The 23,602-nt window shown below is 35.9% G+C and overlaps 2 protein-coding genes across 5 annotated transcripts in view; both read left to right on the top strand.

The window, feature by feature from the left end:
- The first annotated feature begins 848 nt into the window (after positions 1-848).
- LOC105047922 (mitochondrial outer membrane protein porin 1) lies at positions 849-8,268 on the top strand. The gene is made up of 6 exons (XM_010927058.4): positions 849-1,110; positions 1,209-1,276; positions 6,578-6,688; positions 7,048-7,137; positions 7,257-7,465; positions 7,645-8,268. The coding sequence occupies exons 1-6, from the start codon at positions 1,068-1,070 to the stop codon at positions 7,949-7,951; spliced, it is 828 nt and encodes a 275-aa protein (XP_010925360.1). The 5' UTR covers positions 849-1,067; the 3' UTR covers positions 7,952-8,268.
- Positions 8,269-15,547: 7,279 nt separating this feature from the next.
- Positions 15,548-23,602, top strand: part of LOC105047923 (uncharacterized) — a 28,937-nt gene continuing 20,882 nt past the window's right edge. For 2 of the 4 annotated variants that reach the window (XM_010927064.4, XM_073260578.1), the window contains exons 1-6: positions 15,548-17,224; positions 18,696-18,873; positions 21,771-21,883; positions 22,052-22,156; positions 22,828-22,897; positions 23,494-23,549. In XM_010927064.4, coding sequence (XP_010925366.1) covers positions 15,695-17,224; positions 18,696-18,873; positions 21,771-21,883; positions 22,052-22,156; positions 22,828-22,897; positions 23,494-23,549 — 2,052 coding nt within the window. In that variant the 5' untranslated portion in view covers positions 15,548-15,694. The remainder of the gene's footprint in view (positions 17,225-18,695; positions 18,874-21,770; positions 21,884-22,051; positions 22,157-22,827; positions 22,898-23,493; positions 23,550-23,602) is intronic. The other 2 variants (XM_010927060.4, XM_010927059.4) reach the window with 2 other exon arrangements.

The following is a 23,602-nucleotide window of genomic DNA, read 5'->3' as shown; positions in this document are numbered from 1 at the left end:
TTATTTAAATTTAAATCTTTTCAAATTAAAATTTCAACAGTAATGGCTTGCTTTCCTGCCTGCAGCGTAGACACGTCTACATGCAAGACATGATTTGGTCGCAACTGATATTGGAATCGGAAGTGATAAACTCGCACTGTCCGCGGTGATTGACTCGTGTGTGGAGTCGAGGTGTAACGTGTAAAAAGAAATTTTTTTTTTTTTTAACTCTACATATAAGTCAATCATCATGAATAGTATGTATAATTCTGTATCATTCATGGTGCACAAAGAATTTCTCTAAACTAAAGCATACTTCACGAGCAAGTAGTCTCCCAAAAGGAATTCTTTTCCCTCTAAACCCCATCACGTTAGGCCGAGTCTCTCTTGGGCTAGCCCATCATTTGAAAGCCCAATGATCCTAATAAAGAGAAGGCCGAGGCGGGTCCGACCAACCGTCCATCGTCCCCATTCGAACCGCCCGCCTCGCTGATGACGAATATTAACTTTCCCACTCTCAAATTATAAAACTTCTAAAAACTCCATAAGACACCTTTCCCAAGCATGCCACGTGTCTTAAACGTCCCGAGGGCCCGCCAAGAATCGCCTCCCGCTCACTCTACAACGGACCCACCACCAAATTGTCGCGAATGGCGAACTTAGATCATCACCGTTAAAAGACAATCGAACGGCTAATCGTATGGCACTCAGTACAAACATGAAACATGTCTATCTGATGTACTCTAGTACCAGAACTGGAGACAGGGAGTCAATGCAATTAAATGTACACCCTGACGAGAAAACTCGATCCCAACAGTCGATATGATCGGAACTCATAAATCGGACGATGAACATCACTCCATAAAAACGGAATCATGGGTTGCCAGAACCATTTCTTGTTTTCTCGCCAAGAAAAATCCGGGAGAAAGAGAGAATAATGAAAAAAAAAAAAAAAATTTATAATTTATCCAGTCATCTTCCTTTCCTCTAGCCCAAGAAATCCAGGCGGCTTCGCCTCCCGTCGTCCTCTCCTATAAAATCCCTCTCGAACCTCTCTGTTTCTCCCAAATAATTTCGAGCGAGGAAAGATGGGTCCTGGTCTCTATTCAGAAATCGGCAAACAAGCGAGAGGTATTCGTTCGACAAATTAATTAAATGAAATCTTTCAAAATTCTTATGGTTTCTCCAAAAATTTGTTTTGATGTATCTATTTATTTATTTGGGTGCAGATCTTCTTTACAAGGACTACCAGACGGACCAGAAGTTCACCGTGACCACCTACACCGCCAATGGAGTTGTGGGTGTTTTTTTTTTTCCTTTTTAATTTTATGTTATCTTTTTTTATTTGTGCTATTTTTTGAATAAGCTTGTTTTTTTTTTTTTTTTTTTCCCTTGCTTTACGCTGCTGCGCGTTAGCGTTTTACGTGGGGGCTGTTTCTGGTTTCCTTTTGTAATCTGAAACAGTGATTTTTTCCCCTAGAAAAAAAGGATTGTTGCTGAGATTTTAAGGGCCTTTACTTTTTCTCTCCTTGTTACTTTCGGGATCGACGATTGTTTGATGCTGTTTCTTGTTTTCTTTATTCACTATCGTCATGTGCAGATTTTTCTTTATATTTTTAATTTATAATAGTTTGTCCTCTAGGGGAGTCTTCAGATGCTTAGTAATGTCTTTCTTGGATCACTTTGATTGGAAGAATGGAGATGGGATATCTTAAAGAAATGATTGTAGCGCTTGTATAAAGATATGACAAGGGATGGTAAATTTTAACATTTACAGAGAATTGATCGACAAATAACTTGTTGAATTATCAGTATGCTTTTATATTAATTGAGTCCGAATTCTTCTTTAAGATAGAAGTGATAGAAGTGCGAGATTGGATAAAAGTACATTAGTTTGTCACGAACTTTGATGTATTTGACAATATTCAGTTGCCTTGTTTTGCTCTTGAAGGTGCATAGTTCATGTCTATATTGTTAAAATTTGTTTTGACGTTGAGTGCCAAGTGCATGTATGAACATGTTTGTTGTGTCAAGTTAGTGATCATTGTATTGTTTACAGAAGTGTTTATTAAATTTGTCATTTGTATACATAATGTGATCATCATGATCTTTATATAACATGCCTTTATGAATCTTAGTCAGACATTTGCATAAGTATGCCAGTGATTTGAAATTTTTAGCTGCACCTTGTTGGAATCTTTTTGTGATACATGTGTTAGATGTCATCTTAGGTGTACTTCTGTAATTGACATAATGAAGATTATCAAACAATCTCTCATGTTGCATATTGTTCTGCTGTCTGTGCCTAATGAATGAATAATTGATTTTCTAAAACCACCATCATGATGCATTTTTGCTGTGGATTTTGGAAAATGTTATCTCATGTTGTCATATATTTAGCTATGTTTGACATACAAATGTTAGCAGGATAATCTGACTTCTAATAATATGGAAATTAAGAATAGGTTGAGGGATGCAATTTTCTTCACCAGCTATTGAGTCTTTGAGGATTACTTTGCTCATTTCATTTGTATTTTTTTTATCTATTTAGCAGTTACATATTCCAACATAAATGGGTTTTTGCAACATTGCAAACCTTTCTAAAATTCACGTGCCTTTTGCTGTTCATGGATTTTCCATTACGCCTATTTGTCACCAATAAACTTTACTTCTGCTTTGATTTTTCTTACGAGAATAATCAAATGATTTATTGTTTTGTGGTCTTGATTCTTTTTTCTGACTCTCATATTTTGGTTGGTATTTACACGGTTATTATGTAGTTCATAAATGAGAGCCGTAGACATAATAGTGTGGATGCATGTGTGCCTCTGCATGTCTAAGTAGAATATTGCAATGAATATACTTACATAATTACAAATCAAAACAATGAAATAACATAATTTATCATATCTGAGATATCATATATATATATATATATATATATATATATATATATATATATATATATATTAAAACAGAGCTTCGCGTTGGTGTGTCTCCGTTTGACACGTGGATAAAAAGTTTTTTGCCACGTGGAGTGAAACCGTAGGAGGATTGGAGCGGGCTTTCATTTGGTTTTCTCCTCGATGCTTACCGACGAAGAGCAATGTGAGAATCGGTCCTTCAACCCGAAGGTCGAATTCGATTGAAACAAGGCATCTTTGTTTCCGACGATGGGGGAGAAATTTTGATAGCATACGCCGGCGGAATCCGACCTTATCCGAAGAGGATTAACCTCTCCTAACCCTTCCCATCCTCTTTTATATAAACCCCTCCCACCTCTCAATTGAAACCATCAAACCCTCATCGAAATCTCTTTTCCTTCTTCCCCATTTTCTGCGGTCACTGTGCCGACATGTCGAGTTCCCCTGCCTCCTTAGAAACCCTAACCCTCCTCCTTAAACCCTAGCATACCTCTTCAGGTGTGAGATCCGTTGAACCGCCCCACTGACTACCGTCGTCGCTGCCGCTATTCCTGGTAAGTTTTCCTTCCTTTTCTCCCTTCCGGCTCTCGGTGTTCACTGCCATGGGATAAGGTGGATCTTCTTCTTCTTTCTTTCGGGTTCCCTATTGTTGTCGGCCGGATTGTTGCCCCTGAGCATCGTCGTGCCACCACCACCGGCCGTTCGGGCTACCTCACCACCGACCCCCCATCCTCCGGCCGTCCCCTATGACAACCTGAGAGAGGCCATGGGTTTCGATTTTGGGAGAAATGGAGAAAAGAAAGAAAGAAAGGGGGAGAGAGAGAAAGGGACCTAACCTAATTGAGTTGACCCAATTTCAAGTAAGGCTAGTCAATTGAGCTGATTTGGATAGAAATTGGACCCAAATTCAATTAGGTTTAGGTCAACCCGAGTCACATAGATCCAATTTAGAAATTGATTCAAATCTAGACCTAAACCCTGACCTGGGCCCAGGCTAGATTAAAGGTCTTTTTATTTATCTTAATTTCTCCGGAATTGAGGGTTAATAAGACTTATTTAATGTGCTAAAGCCTTCAACACCGGGAGAACACCGGATCTAGAGATCAGATTGGAAGGATTATAGAATTTTGGATTTGATCAACAGGTAAGTTTTCTCTTATCTCTGGATTTATTTATATATATATATATATTTATGTGTTTAAAAATTAGATTGTTGTATATAAAATGTTTAGAAATTATTGAAGTTCAAAATTATGTAATTATTTATGAAAAATAATTTATAAAAATTGGATCAAGTATGACATCACCTCTACATGATTACGAATTTGAAAAGAGATGATTCTTTGTTTTAGTATTGCATAAATTTCAAAAATAAAAATTTTAATTTTTGAATCGAAGAAACTGAATGATGAATGTTTAGCATTAACAGATATCAACTTTCTTCCTTTTCTGCAATAATAAACTTTGTAAGCTATAGAATGCTAGGACTTTGAAAAGATTTCTAACTGGCATGCTTGAAAAGTTTGAACATTTATTCCCAATAGAAATAATGGATAATCTGAGTGTTTGGAGATTAGTTATTGCTCACTGCTGTTGGAGTTTTGATGTTCTGTGCTATATGATCATATTTACATATCTGACTTGCTATCTTTGCTAGACTATTTTGATATTTTGGCAGTTCTGGCCTTTTGGGTGGATTATGCATTATCCTGTATTGGTGATCTAAATTTTGAGCTTGCTATTTTTTTAATATATGATGCAATTTGACTACTCAAGCTGTCTTGGCAATGCTCTACCAACTGCTTTGCATTGTTGTATTTGTTAGTAACTCATGCATTTTATGATGATTATAAAAAAAGTTTTGCTTAAAAGATGTGAATACTGTATTAACAAAGAGGTAAATCAATTAGTAGTACAGATAATATAAAATGAATGAAAAGGTGGTGATGCTTAGAAAAGATGTGCACATTCAGAAGTTGTATAATGAGAACACTTATAGAAATAGATTTTGAAGATTCTCAGTTAGTCAGGTCACTTTTATATCTTTATTATATCTACATAGTTGAGACAGCGAAACAATTGAAAATGGGAAAAAAAGCAAAGGGCAATGTGCTAAGACCAGACATGGTATCGAACTATGTATATCCATCATGAGTTTTCCTCCTCTTGCCAATTTCTGATCTTCCACCACTAAGCATCATTGAACTCTATATATGATTAATTAGATTTATATTCATGAATTTTTTTTTATTTCTTTATTCTCATTTTCTTTTTTAGGATATTTGCTAAACTTAATTTATAGTATTATCTTTTGTTTATTTTATGATATGATGAATAATTTTATTGTTTTAGATATTGTCTTATTTTATATTGATTGTTATTGTAATTATCTTTTCAATTTTATAATATAGTGAATAATTTCATTGTCTTGTTCTTGATATGGTTTGTATAGATATGATTGTTAATAATGATTTTTTAAATCATTTCTTATAATTTTCTTCTTTCATTATGTAAATCTACTGCACTCATTCCGAAACAACTTATGCTGAAAATATTGATGCAAGGAATGATTTCTCTATTAACAAAAGACAGAAATGATTATGTTACTTTTTAGTATCATGTTATTTAAACAATCTGAGTTTACGTTTTTATTTAGAATATTTGATATCATCTATTATGTCTTTTATATTATGTTAGATTTTTAATTTAAAAAATATTATTTAAAAAAATAATTACATCCCGTGCATCGCACGGAGTTCTAAGCTAGTAGTTAATTATTACTCTATATACCTTTACATCATTAACAGTTGAATATCTGATGCATCCTTTATCTTAATTTCCAGAAGTCAGAAGCTTTGGCATGTGTTTTGATCTTTTCAAAAATGCCAACTCCTGATATTTGAAAACATTTGAGAGTTTTTATAGGTTTAAAATTTGTTTTCTCTTTAGTATCATATTAATTGTGATGTTTGATAGGAAGCCAGCACAGGAGACAAAATTGCTAAATTGATATGCTGGGGGATGAATAACCCTGAAAAATCAAGTTTTGCACTCGTTTAGGGGTTTGAGGGGCACGTGCATGGGTGGCGGGTCCACTATAAGCAATAGTTTTTCAGCGCTAACCCTCATTTTTCAGGGTTTTTCTTCCAGGACCATGTTAGTTTATTAAGGTTGAAAAGTATATTAATATTCATTTACAACACTTGCATTGATGAGCAATTTAGTTATGTAAAGTTTTTATAAAAAAAAATTAAAAAAAAAAAAACCATATATATTTGTGTGTGTGAATGTGCACCTCTGTTGCATATATGTATGTATATTGCCAACCATCCCTTCTACATGTGGGTGGAAGGGCAGGAATGATGTACTGTCTGCATGTTAAGCTGCTTATTGGTGTCATTTGTACATGAATACTTAGTAACAAAGAAACCTCATATCTGTTGAATATACACTGCAATACCCAATGAAGTTTTTATGCCCGGCTTTATGTTGTTAACCTTAGAGTGAGTCTTCTCTAGTGCAGAACATGTTGATATAGTGATGAAATCTGGTTTCTATATTGGCTGTTAATCATAACAAACATTTTTCAGGATGCATTACTTGTTTCCTTTTTATTTGGCTTGATTTATGTCTATCTTTGTCAATTCGGATGCACATACTGTTTTACATTGCAGGCCATTACAGCATCTGGTACAAAGAAAAATGAACTGATTTTTGGTGAGATTCAATCTCAGTTGAAGAACAAGAATATCACTGTTGATGTCAAAGCAGGTTCCGACTCTAATGTAAGTTGTTTACAGAGTGCATGTATTATTTTTTAATGTTATGTATACTTTTATATTCTGCAGTTTTTCTCTTGAAGAAGTATCATTATCATTTGTTGTAAGAATTTATTAGGAACTTATCTATACATGTTCGGATACTTATTTTAATTAGCACATATAATTTAAGTATTAGGTTTTGATCAGAAAAAAGGTCCAAAGTGTTCCTTGCTATCATGCGGCTTGTAGCAAAACTATTTGTAGTTGTACCTGGCATTATATCCAAGTGCATATCAGTAGCATGGTCGTATGCTAATCTTTTGTGTTTTTGAAAGTGAATATTATGAGATGATAACTTTCACCTGTGCCTTTTCCTCTACCAGCTTTCAACAAAAGTTGCAGTTGATGAACTTGCCACTCCTGGGTTGAAGACAATTTTCAGCTTCGTACTGCCAGATCAGAGATCTGGACAGGTAGATAATTGTTTTTCTTTTTTCCTACTACATCAAGTGATTCCCTTGAAGCCTCAAATATATACATGTACATGAAGCAAAAGTTGTCTGAAGTCTTCACTTTTTAATTGTCGTTTCAGGTTGAACTGCAATACCAGCATGATCATGCAGGGGTTAATGCTAGTATCGGATTGACTGCCAATCCCATTGTCAGCCTTTCTGGTGTAGTTGGAACTAATGCTGTTGCTGTTGGTGCTGATGTTTCATTTGATACTGCGGTTGGAGACTTCATAAAGTACAATGCTGGGTTGAGCATCACCAATGCTGATCTCATTGCCTCGCTGACTGTGTGAGTATCTCTATAGTGAATCAGCTGTCTAGTTTTTTTAGGATGGAAGCATGAAATTAACTGCAAAGTTTCTGTAAGTGTAAAATGAATCTTACCTTTTAAATGAAACACCCAACTAATTTTTGAACTGAAGTGCTAGATTATGGAGTCTGATCCATCTGTCGGAAATTTGCATGTAGGAATGACAAGGGAGATAGCGTGAATGCTTCATATTATCACTTGGTTAGTCCATTGTCAAGCACAGCAGTTGGGGCTGAACTTACCCACAGCTTCTCAAGCAATCAGAACACCCTGACATTTGGGACACAACATGCACTGGACCCTCTGACCCTGGTTAAAGCTCGGTTCAACAATTATGGTAAAGCTAGTGCTCTTATCCAACATGAGTGGAGGCCTAAATCATTCCTTACCGTTACGGGGGAGGTTGATACCAAAGCAATTGAGAAGAGCTCCAAGGTTGGCCTGTCCTTGGTGCTTAGGCCTTAATAATGCAGTTTCTCCTGAGCATTACGTCACTTCTATTCCAGTCTAGTTCCAATGGAAAAAGTTAGCATCGATAGGAAATAAGTCTTACGCATTGTGACAGCAGCATCTTTTTTGGTTTATGATTGTCTTGGTCTAGTATTTTTTTTTTTTCCTCTTACTGCAGTATTAAGTTCTTCTTGGTTTATGTTGGGATTGTATGAATAATTTTAGTTGGGTGCATAGGAGTAGAGATTTATGTTGGGATTGTACGAATAATTTTAGTTGGGTGTCTAGGGGTAGAGATTTCTTCCATATGGTACATTTCAGTGTGCCCGTCTTCTCTGTGTTTTTGCTTGCAATGTGTTTTTGTCATGCTGCCCAACCATGCATAAAAGGCTAGCTTGAAGCCAGTTAGGTACTCGGCCATCCTGACATTTTCAGCCCTACTCAATGTAATTACAAAAATTAAAACTTCATAATATATCGTTGAATTATTCTTTACAGTATGGCCAACATTTTAGTCATACTAATGTCAACTATTTTTATAGCCACTAGCATCGGATACTTCAAATAAATGTTAAGATGAGAAAATAAAAATAAAATTTTAGATTATACTATATATAATTTTTTTAAAAAATAATGGAATATTTTTTGTTTTTATTTTCCTCGTACTCTTGTTCGAAAAGAAAAAAGAGTTGTTGTTGATGAAGATCAATTTGGCTCGAGTTGATAAGCTGAAGTTGATGATGAAAGATAGAAAGTGATGATTCAAGGACTTTGGAAGGTGGTCGAAGATCTTAAAGTGATTAGATCCATATTGCGACCGCTCATGAGTGCTCTTAAACATCACAAGTAGAGGAAATTCGTTTGCTGGAAGATTTTTAATGGAGATCTTTCGATGCTTTAGGCTAGACTAATTTGTTGGATGGAACAAAAGAGGTTCTAAAAGAGATAGTAGAAGAAGAAAAAGAGTGAGATCAAGAAGGTTTAATTCAGACTTATTCTTTGTTTGATACTAAAGATAGATTGAAGGAAGGATGGATGAAAAAAGATGGATGGAGAAAGGATGAATTTTTATCTATCCATCTCATATATTTAGTGAAGCATGGAAAGATGGGTGGAAATGATTTTCTCCTTTGTTTGGTATAAAAATGAGAGGAAAGATTAAGGTTACAAATTGATGAGGTTAACCCATGACCCGATCCGATTTTCGACCCGTGTAAATCCGATCCGAACTATTTTAAAGGGCTCGTGGATTCGAGTTGGATTCTAAAATTGGATCTATTTCATTTTTTAGATTGAGTTCTGATCTATAGAAATTTTTGGTTGATTTGGGTCTTGAGATAAACAACTCGATCCGAATCCAATGCAAGATCTAAATCAACTCAATACAAGATCTGACCATGATTACCTTCTTTAGTTCTGTCCTCCTCTGTTTATTGAAGTTCAAAGTTCTGCTCCTTTTTTCTTTATTACAATCCTTTGATTCTTCGGAAGATGGTCTTTTTAAACTCATATTTCTGTTGCTCCATCAACCTCATTCAAGGTTTTATATATATATCCAAAAGAAGTATGATAGAAGTAGAATTAGAATATTTATTCATTTAACATTACAGAAGTGAAGGAAGCATACTAATTTAAATATGGATAAAATATAACTCTCTAACTTTCTCCTACCTTCATTTATCCAGACTTTACATAGGTTGGAAAAGAATCAAGATTTATTGATCAAAAGTTGTTGGCTATAATCGATAGCTTTTCAAATTATGTGAAACATCTTAGTACTCATTTTTATAGGATCTCATTAGTTGGGTCTTGGTACTCGTTTTAGCTTCATGGACTTCATTAGAAACATCAACAAAAATAAGAATATAAGTAGAACTAGATATGGGTTAAGCACAGGATTCGGTATCTACTTGATAGTTTGAAAATTGGTACATAAGTCAATAATAAAAAGCACACGCTAAAGAAACGCAAGTTCTCAGACAATGTTGTTGTACAAAACAATGCCATGACATCCCTTATTTGGTACTTATTGATTTTGTTGTTGCAAGACTTCGAAAGAAAGTGGGTGAGATCGGTGCTGGATCGAGCTAGAGAACTACTAAAGGTCAAGTCGATGAAGACTACGAGTAAACTTATGAAAGAAGTCCTAGGATCGGTGGAATATCCTCTGATTTAGGATCCTTCGATGCTTAAGTCAGCCGAGATCTTAAGAATAGATAGTGGAAATGAAAAAATTAGAAGGCAAGAAGAGAGATTTTGGATGAGCAGAATGAAGACTCTTATTTTCTTCAGTGGGAGAGCTGAAAAGAATTCAGCAGAGTCTCAGCTTTATAAATTTTGACTTAGACTTACCTTCCAAAGAATACCTTATCCCTCTTTATATATAGGAGGTTACTTAGTTATTAAGCTATAGAGAGAGTTTATTAGGTGGTTAGTAACCGTTTGATTTAGAGGATCTGTTTGTTAGGCCGTTAGTTTGTTATAATAGAATGGCCAACTGTAAGAAAATTATGGGTTGTCATTCTTCCACGTGGAGTATGACTGTAACATAGCTGTAGCACGATTGTAACGTAGCCGAAAGATAACTGACTTAAAGTTTTGCTAGCTGAGTGAGAGGTCTACTAAAATCGATGTCCTGCTAATATAAATCAAGCAGATCGATTGAGCCTGATAAGGTTGATTAAATATGATGTCCTCTTGTTGGAAATTAAATACCATATCAGTAGATCAGTAATCATTCGATTTGGATTAACGCGACTTTGGTAAACCTTCAGACCAGCTGATGTGACATGACCATATTTCACCTATAGATCGATAATTTGCCGATCTCAACTGATGCAGATTGGTAACAAATCAATCTTAACTGATACCACCATATGGCTAGAGGTTGGCTTTTTGATGACATCGGCTTTCTGATGAGGTCGACCTCTGATGAGCTTAACTTTCTGATATGCTCGGCCTCCAGATAATATTGTCCTCCTGATAAGCTCGACCTCTTGATGAGGTTGGCTTTCTAATGAGCTTGGCCTTTTGGTGAGGTCGGATTTTTGAAGAGGTCCACAGTCAAGACTCACATCGGTATTCTTGTCAATCCGAGAGCTCCTGAGCATGAATTCTGAAGACGTCGGTTGGGATGGTATGACCTTACAATAGATCTTATTATTTATAACTTAGATCCAAACCAATTCGGATCCGGATCCGGATTCGAATCCGAACGAACCCCTGTTACATAGATTGGGGACGGATTATACATAGACCCAACCCAACCCAAATAACCCATTTGATCAAGAATTTGATCATAAACCCGATCTAACCTAACCTAATCTTTTATCAAGCTGGATTTGGATATAATATTCAGACCCGATTAAGAAACTGGATCAGATCGGGCATGAGTAGTCTGATCCGATCCGACCCATTTGCGCATCTAAGAAGGATGGATGATATTTGTATAATATTTTTATTGAACTACTCTTTCATAAAAATATTATTATTATCAATTTATAATATTTATTTATATTAGAGAAGTAAACAATGCATAAACTTATAATCTTTATAATTTATAATTATATAAAAAATTATATAAATATTTAATTTAATAAATAATTTATAAATTAATTATTAATAAATTAATTATATAAATAACTGATTAATTTATAAATTATTTTAAATAGTTAATTAATATTATACAGATAGTTAATTAAAAAATAGTAAATAAAAATAAAAATAGAAGATAATCTACTTATTTAATTATAATTATGAAAATTATATATTAAAAATTAAAATAATGACTAATAAAATTTAATATTATATGATTGATAGTATATATAAAAATATATATAAATAATATTAAAAAAAATGAAGATGTATTATAGTCATATCAAAGAAAATTAATGAGAAATAATTTTATTAATATAAAATTCCATCTTTCAATGCTCCAACCATCCTTCATCCTCTCAATTTGGGAGGATTCAAATTAGTGGACGAAGATAGATGGACAATTGCTTCTTTTCCATCCATCCTACTTGTAACTTTTTGAAAGAACGGTAGATGGAGACCATCTATCATTTCAATCCTATTCATCCATTGTATCATGGCTCCAACTAAATACAAAGTTAGTAGGATTTTATGGAGCTTTCAAAGACTTGCTTATATTTGGAAGAATTTAGACTTGGGAAGACTTAGAAGAAATTCAAAAGACTTACCTAGAGTGTCCTTAGAAAGGAGTTTATATAGGTAAGGGCTGGAGCTATTACATCAGAGATATGCAAGGTTGTTGGAAATAGTCGCATGTTCAAAAGTTTGTTATGATTCAATGAAATATGGATCTCACAATCAAAGACCTTTCTACCATTATAGGTTAGCTATCATTCAGTGGAGGAAGATTTAAATTTTTTTATACACACTCATAATGACCATGCGGTGAGAATTTGTTGGCTGAGGTGATCGGCTTTGTGGCTACTCTGATTGGTTGGCGATGCCATGTCTTATGGATCAAATCTGACATGTATCAATAATGATTAGAGTTTAATTTATTTTTAAAAATTATAACTTTGATTATTTTATTTTTTAAAAAAATTAAAGTTATTTAAATAGAATTTATGCATGTAGTATAAAAAGAGGTGGAAGGATATGTTTGAAAGAAAAAAAAATGATAAGTGGGATGAGACCAGGATATTTCTAAAATTATTATTTTTACATATAATATTTTATTAAATTAATAAAATATTTTATTAGAGAAAAATTTAATGGGGGTATTTGGTATGGGGTGATCCATTTAGGATCAAGGGTGATGTGAGTGGAGGTGATAAGATCACTGTATTTGATTATACCATGGTAATCCTACGTGACAGTAATTTCAAATTACTCCCACTCCTCAAATCACCATTGAACGTGGTGATACGAAACTTGCTCTCGAGGATGGGTGACACGCCCCCGACCCGAGATTATGAGTCGAAGGTCATGGCAATTGCTGCATACTCATAAGAGATTTTTCTCATAAGCATGCAAGGCATCTCATCATAATATCATACACATAAAGTTAAATAAATTTTGATTTTTTTTATGATCAAACCTTAGTTCAAATAACAAATCAAAATTCAGTGTCAAAAGAAAAGAAAAAAAATAATTGTCTGACAAAGTCAACACTAAAATAAAGATCTTGTATTAATTCTGAAAAAATCCTAAATCAAATGAGCTAACTCCATCTCTATTCGCTCTCCCAACCAAAATCCCGCATCATGCTAATATTCTAGATCTGTAAAGAAAAAATATAAAACTCATCATGAGCTAAATAGCTCAGTAAGCAGTGTATACCTTTATCTGAATAAATCAGACAATAATATTGTACATATCGATTTATTGATAATAATAAATCAATATGTAAATTCATGAATTCATAATTTAATTCATCACACTATCAATCATGTATAAAATTTCAATTCATCATAATTTCAAATTATGCTTATCATCTTAAATTCATCAAATTCTTAAGTTCTTTTTACTAACCATGAACTATGACCACATTTTTTCTGTGGTATGGTCATAATACCGCGTATCTTCTTACGGTAGGCTGCGAATCATCTAGCAGCAAAGTCCTTCGGAACCGCTGGTCTCACTGGCGGTTTGTCGCTGGTCTCTCTGGCGATATGTCGCTGATCTCACTGGCGATATAAATCCTCAGGATAAATCATTTGCCAACATATATGGCCCCATTGGCGGAGTTCTTTACATAACCAGGTTATCAACTCATATCATCTTTCAATTCATATATTATTTCAATAATAATATAAATAAGTGATATTCGAGTAAATCAATCATATCATTCTTTATGATCTTACATCATCATAAAAATTTTCAACAAATATCTTCAATCATAAATAATTTTCAATAATTATTTTCAATTACAATTAATTGTAACAAATATTTTCAATCACAAGCATGCCATGAAATTAATATAATCTAAATTTATAATTTATCAGATAAATTCAATAAAAGTAAAATACTACTTACCTTAAAAGAAAATCCAAACTAGGAATCTTAGAAATCTTGAAAATTTTTCTCTGAACCTGATACGTCAAATATCATATTTTTTATCAAAATTTTATCAAATTAAAAAAATAAAAATTCTTAAAATCCAATATCTTCATATGGATTGACTAGATGACAACGTCCAAGATTTTGGATTGATCCATAGAAATTCTTCTTATATTTCTTCTTCTATTCTTATTATTATTATTATTTATTTATTATATTATTATTTTATTTTATTTTTTAAATCTATTAATCCTAAAAAAATTCAAGAGAAAAAGTCTCTCTCTCCTTCTCTTTCTCTCTCTCACCCTTTTTTTCTTTTCTTTTTTTTTCTTTTTCCTTTTTTTTCTTTTTTTTTCTCTTTTTCTTTCGGGGTCTTCCCTGGCCGAAACAGGGGACCGACAGGTCCCTCCCCTTGACCAGCCGTCCGGATCGGAGCCGGCATGGTGAAGGATGGCGGCAGGGGGGGCAACCTTCTCAAGTTTGGAGAGGCCAAAGCTGGTGGTCTGCAGTGATCGCCGGCACCGAAAAATCAAAGAGAAGAAGAGACCAAACAGAGGGTCCCTTCTCCGACGAAATCCGGCGACACCCGTCACCGGTGGTTGTGCACAGAGGCGCGGGAAGAAGGAGAGAGGAGAGAGGAAGAGGAAGAAGGGCTTATCTCAGCCTCCGGTGATCCCGTCGGTGAAAAATCGCAGCGAGCACGAATCAAGGGCCACGGCTTCAATTGGAGAAATCAGGGAGGAAGAGAGGGAGGAAGACCTGTGGGGGGTTCTTAGGAAGGGGAAAGTCTTTTTATAGAGAGCCCTAGGACCTCTGGTGGTCCTAGAACTCCCAATCCACCGCGGTTCATTGGAGAAGAAGACTCCTATCGGGAGTCTTCTTCTCGATTTCTCTGTTTTTTTTTTTTTTTTTCAATTGGACTTGGGTTAAATGGGCTTTAGGCTTGGGTTATAACAATGAGTATCCAATACCACTCACGGTCATCTTATATTAAAAAATGTTAACCAAACTACTACTAGAAAGAGAAAATCATTTTTTTTGCCACAATATTTTATTCGTGCGTGTGGGGTGATAGATGAGACGTCTTCTCGATGGAAGGAAGAGAAGAAACGTGTGCAGATAGTGAGCATCATCTCCATAAAAGATAAGAAATTTTTTTTTTCTTTGTTGTGCTGATTAGAAAGGAAAAAAAATTATTTAATTTTATTCTATTTTTTTTTTTAACTCTCAAGTAAATTGTAAGAAATATTTTTGATATTATATGATCGCTGATCTTGAATTCTAATAATATATCAAATAAGTAGCTTATATATATCTAATATTTTTAATCGATGTATTATGATAAATCAAACATAATTTTAAATTTTGTGTCGTCGGTGATCTTAGATCATTCATTATTAAGTTGGGTCACCGAACGCCCCAACATGGCTGAGGTAGGAAAATAACGGCCGTTACTTTCGGCAAGTCGGAGCGGAACCCAAATCCTCATCGACCGGACCGCGAGCAAAACGAACCGTTGCAATGAAAACCAGACCGGGTTAAAAAAACCCTCAGCAGCGACGCCTTTTTTAAGTTTCGCGAACTCTCTCATCCCATTCCCCATTGTCCTCTCTCTCCGCCCGGGTGGGATCAGATTTGAAGAACTGGCCAAGCCCTAGATGCGATCCTCACCGCCGGAACCCTAGATCCTCCTCCCAAACCCGAGCTCCCAATATCGAGCTCGCGATGGATAATCCATGGCGATTTCGGCCGATCCAAGGCCACCTCTGCCCCGTCTGCTCAACCTTTCACTTCCCCTTCTGCCCGCCGCCTCCCGCGTTCGATCACAACCGGTATGCTGGTGAGCACCTCCGCCGCTTCCCTCCCGAGATCCATCCGCCCTTACTCCACGACCCCCCGTTCCCTCGGCCTGTCTATGACACGCCGTTCCGGAACCCGCGGGCGGCTCCACCGATGCCGTTACCGGAGCCGGCTCCAAGAGGCCCAGAGCCTTGGGTCCGGAATCTCGCCTTGGAGAGGGAGCACACCCTTCGTCCTGCTTTCCATCCATCGCGGCTCTTCGTTGAAGAAGAGTTCTTGGAAAGAGAGAACACCCGGAAGAGGATGCGAGTAGAAGATCTTGCGACGGGTAATCTTCCTCCTCCTCCGCATCACTACAATCGGTACGATTATGCCCCTGGCAGGATCTCAGCGGATGATGAGCGGAGATTGAATCTAATTCGAGATCACGGATGGCAACATTCTACGGAAGGGCCGCAGCAATTGAAGGGCGAATACAGAACGGATAGGTTTGGTCCCGATGGCATGCAGAAACAGTACCAGAGTGTTGGAGCCGATCACGGTTTTCATGCCCTAGGGACTGGCTCCGTGGGTAGTAATGGTCCGCTGTTGCCCCAAGAACATGTTTTTAGTCAGCAAAATCACCGTCTACCAAATGCAAACGAGGACTATCAGAATTTCTTGGGAGCTGTGAATCCTCGGAGCAGCGACCGGTTTGTACCTCCTGAAAGGGTGGATTTTGAACGAGGTGGGGCTTATAACCCTCAATCTGGAGAATACGTGGGTGCAAGAAACATTCACCCCGATGCTTCTTTTCAGCCACCCCGAAGTCACCGACACGGTGATTTTGGAGTGGATTCGGACAATCATGTAGCTCATGTTGCAGACGAACGACGAGCCTTTTATGAATCTCGGCAGCCACCTGATTATGCATCAGAAGGTCCGCCTGGGAAATATTATGGTAATGATCACCAACAGTTCCATCCAATCGAGAAATCCTTTCATGGATTTCCAAAGCATCCTCAGTATTCTGAAACAGCCCGCGGCCGGTATGCTGATGTGATGCAAACCCCTTCTGAACTTAAGCCTCCAGTTCCTGAGGATGTTTACAAGCCATTTGGACATGAAACTTTTACCTCAGTGGAACAAGCTGGTCCGCTTGGTGGCAACCAAGGAAGCTATCCGCCCTTGCCAGGTAAAAGTAACAGGGGTAGCATGACTGCAGAAATGCTTGGTCCAGTGCATAATTCTCAAATGTTTCCTTCTCTGCCACCACCACCTCCTCCGGAAGTACATACTCAAGCAACCTCTTCATCATCCACGATGCCTTCGACACTTTTTCCTGTCCCAAGTAGCACTCCAGCTACCACGTCATTTCCACCCAATACTCAAGCATTTTCTGAACATCATCCTTTGCCACAATCCAGTTGCTACAACGAGGCACCCGTTCATATTTCTACTGAGTTTGCTACCGAGGTATGGTTGCCACTTTGAATAATTGATTTTATTCTTATATTCCCACTGTTCCCCATTTCAATCAGTTCCGCGTTCAATTTTTGTTTAAACTATTGAATTTTCCCTTATTCTTCCCTTCGTCTTTTATTGTGATATTATCATGCAATTATGTCATATCGTCAGTTCAACTTCGTGGTGTAATCTGCACCATGGTACGCTAGTAAACCAGGAGATGGATATACCATTTATTTTCTAGATTGTTTTTGTCTGCTCATATGGGTTTGACTTGACTTTTTTTGAAGGGTTTATTCTTGAAAAAGTTTGAGTAATCATAAATTACACATACTCTAGATGATCTCGTAATTCAAACTAGGTCCTGGTAGTGCAAGTGGATTTGTTTGACTTTGGACTATCATAAAAAAGCAAAGAAAGGAAAAAGAAACCTACTTTAACTAAAATCATGACCAAATAAGTGAGGTTACTTGCCCAAATTTACATGTTTATGTTAAGATGTGTGTGTTCCAGTAGTTTATACTGTTGCTGTGGCATGACTCCATCTGGACTTGTGAGTTTTAAGGCATTTGACTGCAAAATCTAACTTAGCGTCTTACAGATTTCTAGGTATATGTTTGTCCTATTTCAGTAATTATGAGCATGTGAAACTAGCTTGATGCTTCTACGTGAGTGACATTAGGTATTATGTTGAGTCATACTAAAATATGGTTTGGTAGCTTTGTGCTCAAGAAGCCTGGATTTAATTCTGCTTTAATCTATGTGTGCATCTTTTAATGTGTCTTTGGGTTGAAGTATAAAAAATGCTATACTTGTGATGAGTTGCCATCTTGTACAAGTTTATTGATGCTCTATGATCGACTAACTTGGCTCATTTGGTGGTCTTTAACTGCTTTCTCTTTGTGGAAGTTTCCAAATTTTCCCCATTTTCACTATTGATATCATCTTTATTTACTTTGCTTTCATTTCCTTAAATCCCTGCTTTGTTTAGACCATATTGTTAGTACCGAAGAAACTCTTGCTAAGGTTTATTATCTGTGGGTTCCAACATTCTACCAGAAATTCCCGAGCCAATAACCAAAGACTTGTAAGGAACCTCTGTGGTTAATATATTCGAATTCCTGTGAATTTGTTTCAGATTCTTGTTTCAGGCAACTTTTAGTGGAGGGGAGCCTCCATTTATGATCAAGCTGGCTAATCAGCTTAAATCATTCTATTGGTTGATGTTTGGACTGTTCATTTCACACATGTTATTGGATTCTATTTACAACTGGCCATTTCATTTGATTGCATTCCCTAATGGATGTGAAATGTGACTGCAATTCTTTATCTTCTAATTGGCAATTTTGGTGGCAGAGAAGTAGATATGTTACCTTAAAATCATGCTGATGGGTGTCTAATTGTCTTTTATACATTTTTCTTGTGTCCAGAGTTGTATAACATAAAATTGTGATGTATGATTTCAAATATAACAATGCAGGGATTACCATTCATTCATCAAGCACCACCAAAGCAATATCTGGAAGGAGGGCAAGCATTTTCGCTGAACAATTCTCTTAAGGATAAACCAACAGTTATTGATGCCCGTCAGTTGTTTAAGCAGCCACATTGTGCCTCTCGTCCTGATCATATTGTTGTCATCCTTCGAGGGCTTCCAGGTTGCTTTTCCCCCTCCTTGAATTATATCATGATTTTACTATGTTATAATTTTAATATTTTGAATAGATGGCTTGAGGTTATCTTAATATAGACATTCTGACTATGTGTTGTTCAGAACTGACAGAATTTTTATGATAGAACATGCTAGTTTTCCACTTTATCCAGACATTTTTTGAGGAACTTTGAGGCCCAATCTTTTTCAAAATCTGAATTAAGTATTAATTAGTAAAAAAATCCTACTTAATATTTTTCCCTCGTTGGTTTTTTTTAATCTAACATCCTATTGATTAACACTTCTATGCATACATAATTACACAGATACAATATGGCCATTCTTCTGCGAACTAATTTAAATAATATTACTTTGCCAACTACCATTGACATTTAATTAGTAAACCTTTTAGCTGGTGGATAAACCCTTCAACTTGAAAATCATATTTGTAGAAAAAATATTTTCAAGAAATGAATTTGATTTTCTTTCCTTTTTGTTTTCCTTATATTGAATGGTGAAAGTAATTAAGATTTATGAAGATTGTGTCTATAGCATCTGGAAATTGTTATATATGTATCTAAATTATGGCCTAAATAATTGAGTTATCATTTTAACATTTTTACTTTATACTTTTTAATCCCAGGTCCTTACAATTGATCTTCATGTATTGTTGTGTCTTCTGTCCACTAGCAATATGTAAATTCATCATGTCTCTTAGGCTGTTTCACGTTGCAGACTCATCCATAAGTTTATTCTATCACCATATCTCAAACATTTTTTTCCAAGCACCTGGATCCTTGATTGATCTTTAATAAATAAGAGAAGTTTGATGCACATATGCGACCAGAAAAGTGGCAGCAAGTTCAAGAAATGATTTGGCCAGGTCATCATGAAAAGATAAGCACAAATCTGCAAGCCACTGTAATCGACCAAAAAGCCTAGCAAATCACAGTAGATACCAACATGTCTGCTTAACTTTGGACGGAAGTTCTGACTATATTTGCATATGCTTCCAAGTCATTGATCAACACCTGCCATTTTTGTTTTGTTGTTGCATCATTATTTATCTGTACTGCTCCTTCGTGACAAGCTCTGATATCCCATTGCTATAGAAGCAACCATTTTCCTGCTATAGGTACATGTATTTCAGGAAGTTGTTACTGCATATGAGGTCTCACTTATTGATTCACATCTATAGTCATTAATGGCCATCGAATGTTTGAACATAAACCGAAGGAAAATATGAAAGCAGTGCAATATGCATATGGATACACTTCATCATTTTTGCTCCATTACTATTTCTTTTTTTCTTTTTTGTTTAACCATAACTAAAACAAACAATCCTCAATCTGAGGAGCTTGAATACTTCAAGTCACATGCTGTGTCCGTATGAGATACTAATACTCATCAGATGCTTCTTGGATATGTGCTCGATACTTGTATAAAGTATCTTATTTTGAAAGTTGGAAAAAAAAGCCTGGCTACTTTCTGGATATATCCAAGATACTTCCTCACCACATGAGGAGGGCTTTTTCTTTCTTCTTTTAATTTTAACCTTTTATTGATGAATAGTCAATTTTGTAGTTTATGATGTTAATATTTAAGTGTGAAGTATGGATTGGGGCCGGATTTGAATGTGTTGACTAAATGATGAGCTTGTAAAAGTTGATGCTATCATGCGACGTGCGGACTATGTTAATAGCCTACAGTCTTTAATGGATGCTTTTTACACTCATATATGTATACGCACATACATAATTACACAGATGCATGCGCGCGTGCACACGTGTGTGTGTGTTCGTACCTGTATATGTATGTATGTATGTCTCAAGGATTAATTGTTACTTTTTGACATAGCTAAAAAGTATGAAGTTGCGTGTCTGTCTGTCTCAAGGATTAATTGTTACTTTTTGACATAGCTAAAAAGTATGAAGTTGCCTTACCTTGATGGGTGAATGATCTTGGGCATACAAGCTCATAGAATTGTTTCTGGGTGACTTGCAGTTGCAAGTTGCCTTTGTTGTTGCTTACCATGAAGTCTCAAAAACCTTTTAGAGGACTAGGATTTTTTGCTGTCAGTTTTTTTTTTAAAATGATGAATAAAGTGGAAAAAAGGCCTTTGGTTGCCATCTTCAGCTTATGAGGTTGCTGTAAGGTCAAAAAGTCTGCAAAAAGAAAAAACAGAAATGCAGCAGTTAGTAGATGAGGATCCACTTTTTCTAGGAGTGGTACACAAGCTCCCAACTCTGCAAATATTTGGGTCAACCACCTTGCCCATGGAAATTTTGCCCACAGGAAGGGCGTGGCACCAAGCATGTGGGCCTTTAATCTCAGATGTGGATTATTTAGCTGCTAAACATGTTTTCATCACTGTAACAGTGAAATTGGATATAGTATGATGATGACTACTTCTTTAACAAATTCATATAAAATACCCACCAATTACTGATTCTAGTGCTGCTTTTGGCTCATTATTCATTCATTTTTTTGGTTTGAAGAATTTTGAAAGAAATTATGAAGCAGGTGCAGAATATGGTAAGATTCTGTCCAGGGCTAATTGAATTTTTGAAAATGCTAGTGTGCTTTTTTCATGTTATATTAAGTTGAAGAGTAATGAAATTGCTCTTCAACATGTGATTGTTTTATTCCAGAGGACATATGTGGCCAACCTTTAAAATCAATCTTAAGAAATCCTTGTTTTGTCATGTGCATGTTTTAGTCAAGCCGTTGAGAACATCAAATATAACAAATATCTGTCCTCACCAATATTTTCATGTTCTTTAATGCTCGAAATGTGGATTGTATTTGTCTTTTGCCATTCATTATGGTTTTGACTTTTTGCAAATTAAATTATTTACTATTGATAACTAAAGTCAGATGCATGGTAATGCTTTATGCTTGCAGGTAGTGGAAAAAGCTACTTGGCAAAGGCATTACGCGATCTTGAAGTTGAAAATGGAGGGAATGCACCGAGAATTCATGCAATGGATGATTATTTCATGATTGAAGTTGAAAAGGTGAGAATGCACCTCCTTGGTCATGGCCATAACTGACTATCATGTTAGCTCAGATTTCTTCTGTCATCAGTGACTTGTGCAAATGCATAAGATCATATTTGATTGGTTATTTTTTGTAGAATTTGATTGATGATAAATTACTTTACTTAATTTTACCTTGTTTTGTAGAAGATTGAAGACCATGAAGTGTCTAAATCCTCTAGTTCACATAGAGGCAAGAAACAGATCACTAAGAAAGTGATCGAGTATTGTTATGAGCCCGAAATGGAGGAGGTGATGCCATGCATTCCTGTTTGTCTCTCTTCTGTGCTTTTTTTTCCCCAAGAGAAAATTATTTTGTTTTACTTTCAAATGGATAAATGGCATTATGGTTTCTTCTTTTCGCTCCTCTTTTTTTATGCATTGTTATATGGCATGCTGGTAATGCCACATCTAAAAAAATTCTATCATGATTGGATAAATCTAGTCAGTTGATTACTCCTGGGCATATTGTGGAGAAACAGATTTTTTGAAAGTGCAATTAGCTGAAGGGAACCATTTCCACTTAAGGTTTGGCATGCAGCATTCTCCGTAGGAGCAGCCAGTCCTCACTGAATTAAATTATATTGCTTAACCACGTTAGACAATCATTGAACAGCCTAAACTTTTTCTGTGCGTGATAACTGCCGTATGGTTTGAGTGTGGATTTAAAGAAAGCTTATAAACACCACTTATGTCATTATGTATGCTTTATGGTATTAAGACCAAATAGTGCAGAGGTTTGGAGAAATTTTCCTTGGCCTCAAACTTGACATCTTATACTTGTGCTTCTGGGATAGTGTTTCTCCCCATCATTTTATTTTTTAAAAGCATTCTGGGCCTTCTTTTTTTAGTTGTATTGTAATGATTATAATTGACTTATTTTATGAATATTGAAAATGTTTCTTTTTTAAATTTTTGGGCAGACATATCGGTCGAGCATGTTGAAGGCTTTTAAGAAGACCCTTGATGAAGGGATTTTCACCTTTGTAATTGGTATGAGGTTTGGAATGCTGCTTTTTTCTTTTAATTTTCATGGAACCTGCATGGTTTGATTTTTATTTTTTTGAACTCCGTTGCATTATCACTTGCCCTTATCTATAATTTTTATTATTTTTTAACTGTGAATTTGGTGTTTTGTTATGCATGTTAAAAAAAATCTCTCTATGCCATGTCATGGCTTCTTTATTCTGAGTTGCTAGTGTAGGTGATTCAGTCTTAATGGATATCATCTATGAATAAGGAATCACCTCCATGCTGGCATCACATTAGCTTCAATTACTGTTCTTTGACCTCAACTTTTCTTCCATGCATTTGTTTTGTGTGCTCCTTTGTTATACGGAAGCTGAATGGTTTGCTGTACTAGAATGTCGTAAGAACTCAGTAGCGCCTAGAAGTTGATTGGGAGGCCTGCCCCACTGTCCTGGGGTTTTTACTGTTCAAAAAACTTCAATGTTTTAGTATATGGTTCTAGATGAAGTGGTCAGATGCAGTGCCTGTGCAGTGTGCGCTGCCTTCATATTCATTAACAACTAATGCAGCATTGTTCGGCAACCGACTGATTTGTTGCTGGTATGTTTGCCTCATTTTAGTGGATGACCGCAATCTGCGGGTAGCTGATTTTGCTCAGTTTTGGGCAGTTGCAAAGGTATACTCTCAATCTCTATTTTGTGTCTCTTGAGTATTTATGATTCAGTTCCT

This window comes from Elaeis guineensis, chromosome 7 (assembly GCF_000442705.2).
Source record: "Elaeis guineensis isolate ETL-2024a chromosome 7, EG11, whole genome shotgun sequence".
NCBI lineage: Eukaryota > Viridiplantae > Streptophyta > Magnoliopsida > Arecales > Arecaceae > Elaeis > Elaeis guineensis.
The sequence above is the reverse complement of the archived record's forward strand: the minus strand, read 5'-3'. Positions and strand labels throughout refer to the sequence as shown.

Coding starts and splice junctions, on each gene's coding strand:
- LOC105047922 (XM_010927058.4), top strand. CDS start 1,068: ATGGGTCCTGGTCTCTATTCAGAAATCGGCAAACAAGCGAGAG. Junction 1,111..1,208: donor AATCGGCAAACAAGCGAGAG/GTATTCGTTCGA, acceptor ATTTGGGTGCAG/ATCTTCTTTACAAGGACTAC. Junction 7,466..7,644: donor CTCATTGCCTCGCTGACTGT/GTGAGTATCTCT, acceptor ATTTGCATGTAG/GAATGACAAGGGAGATAGCG.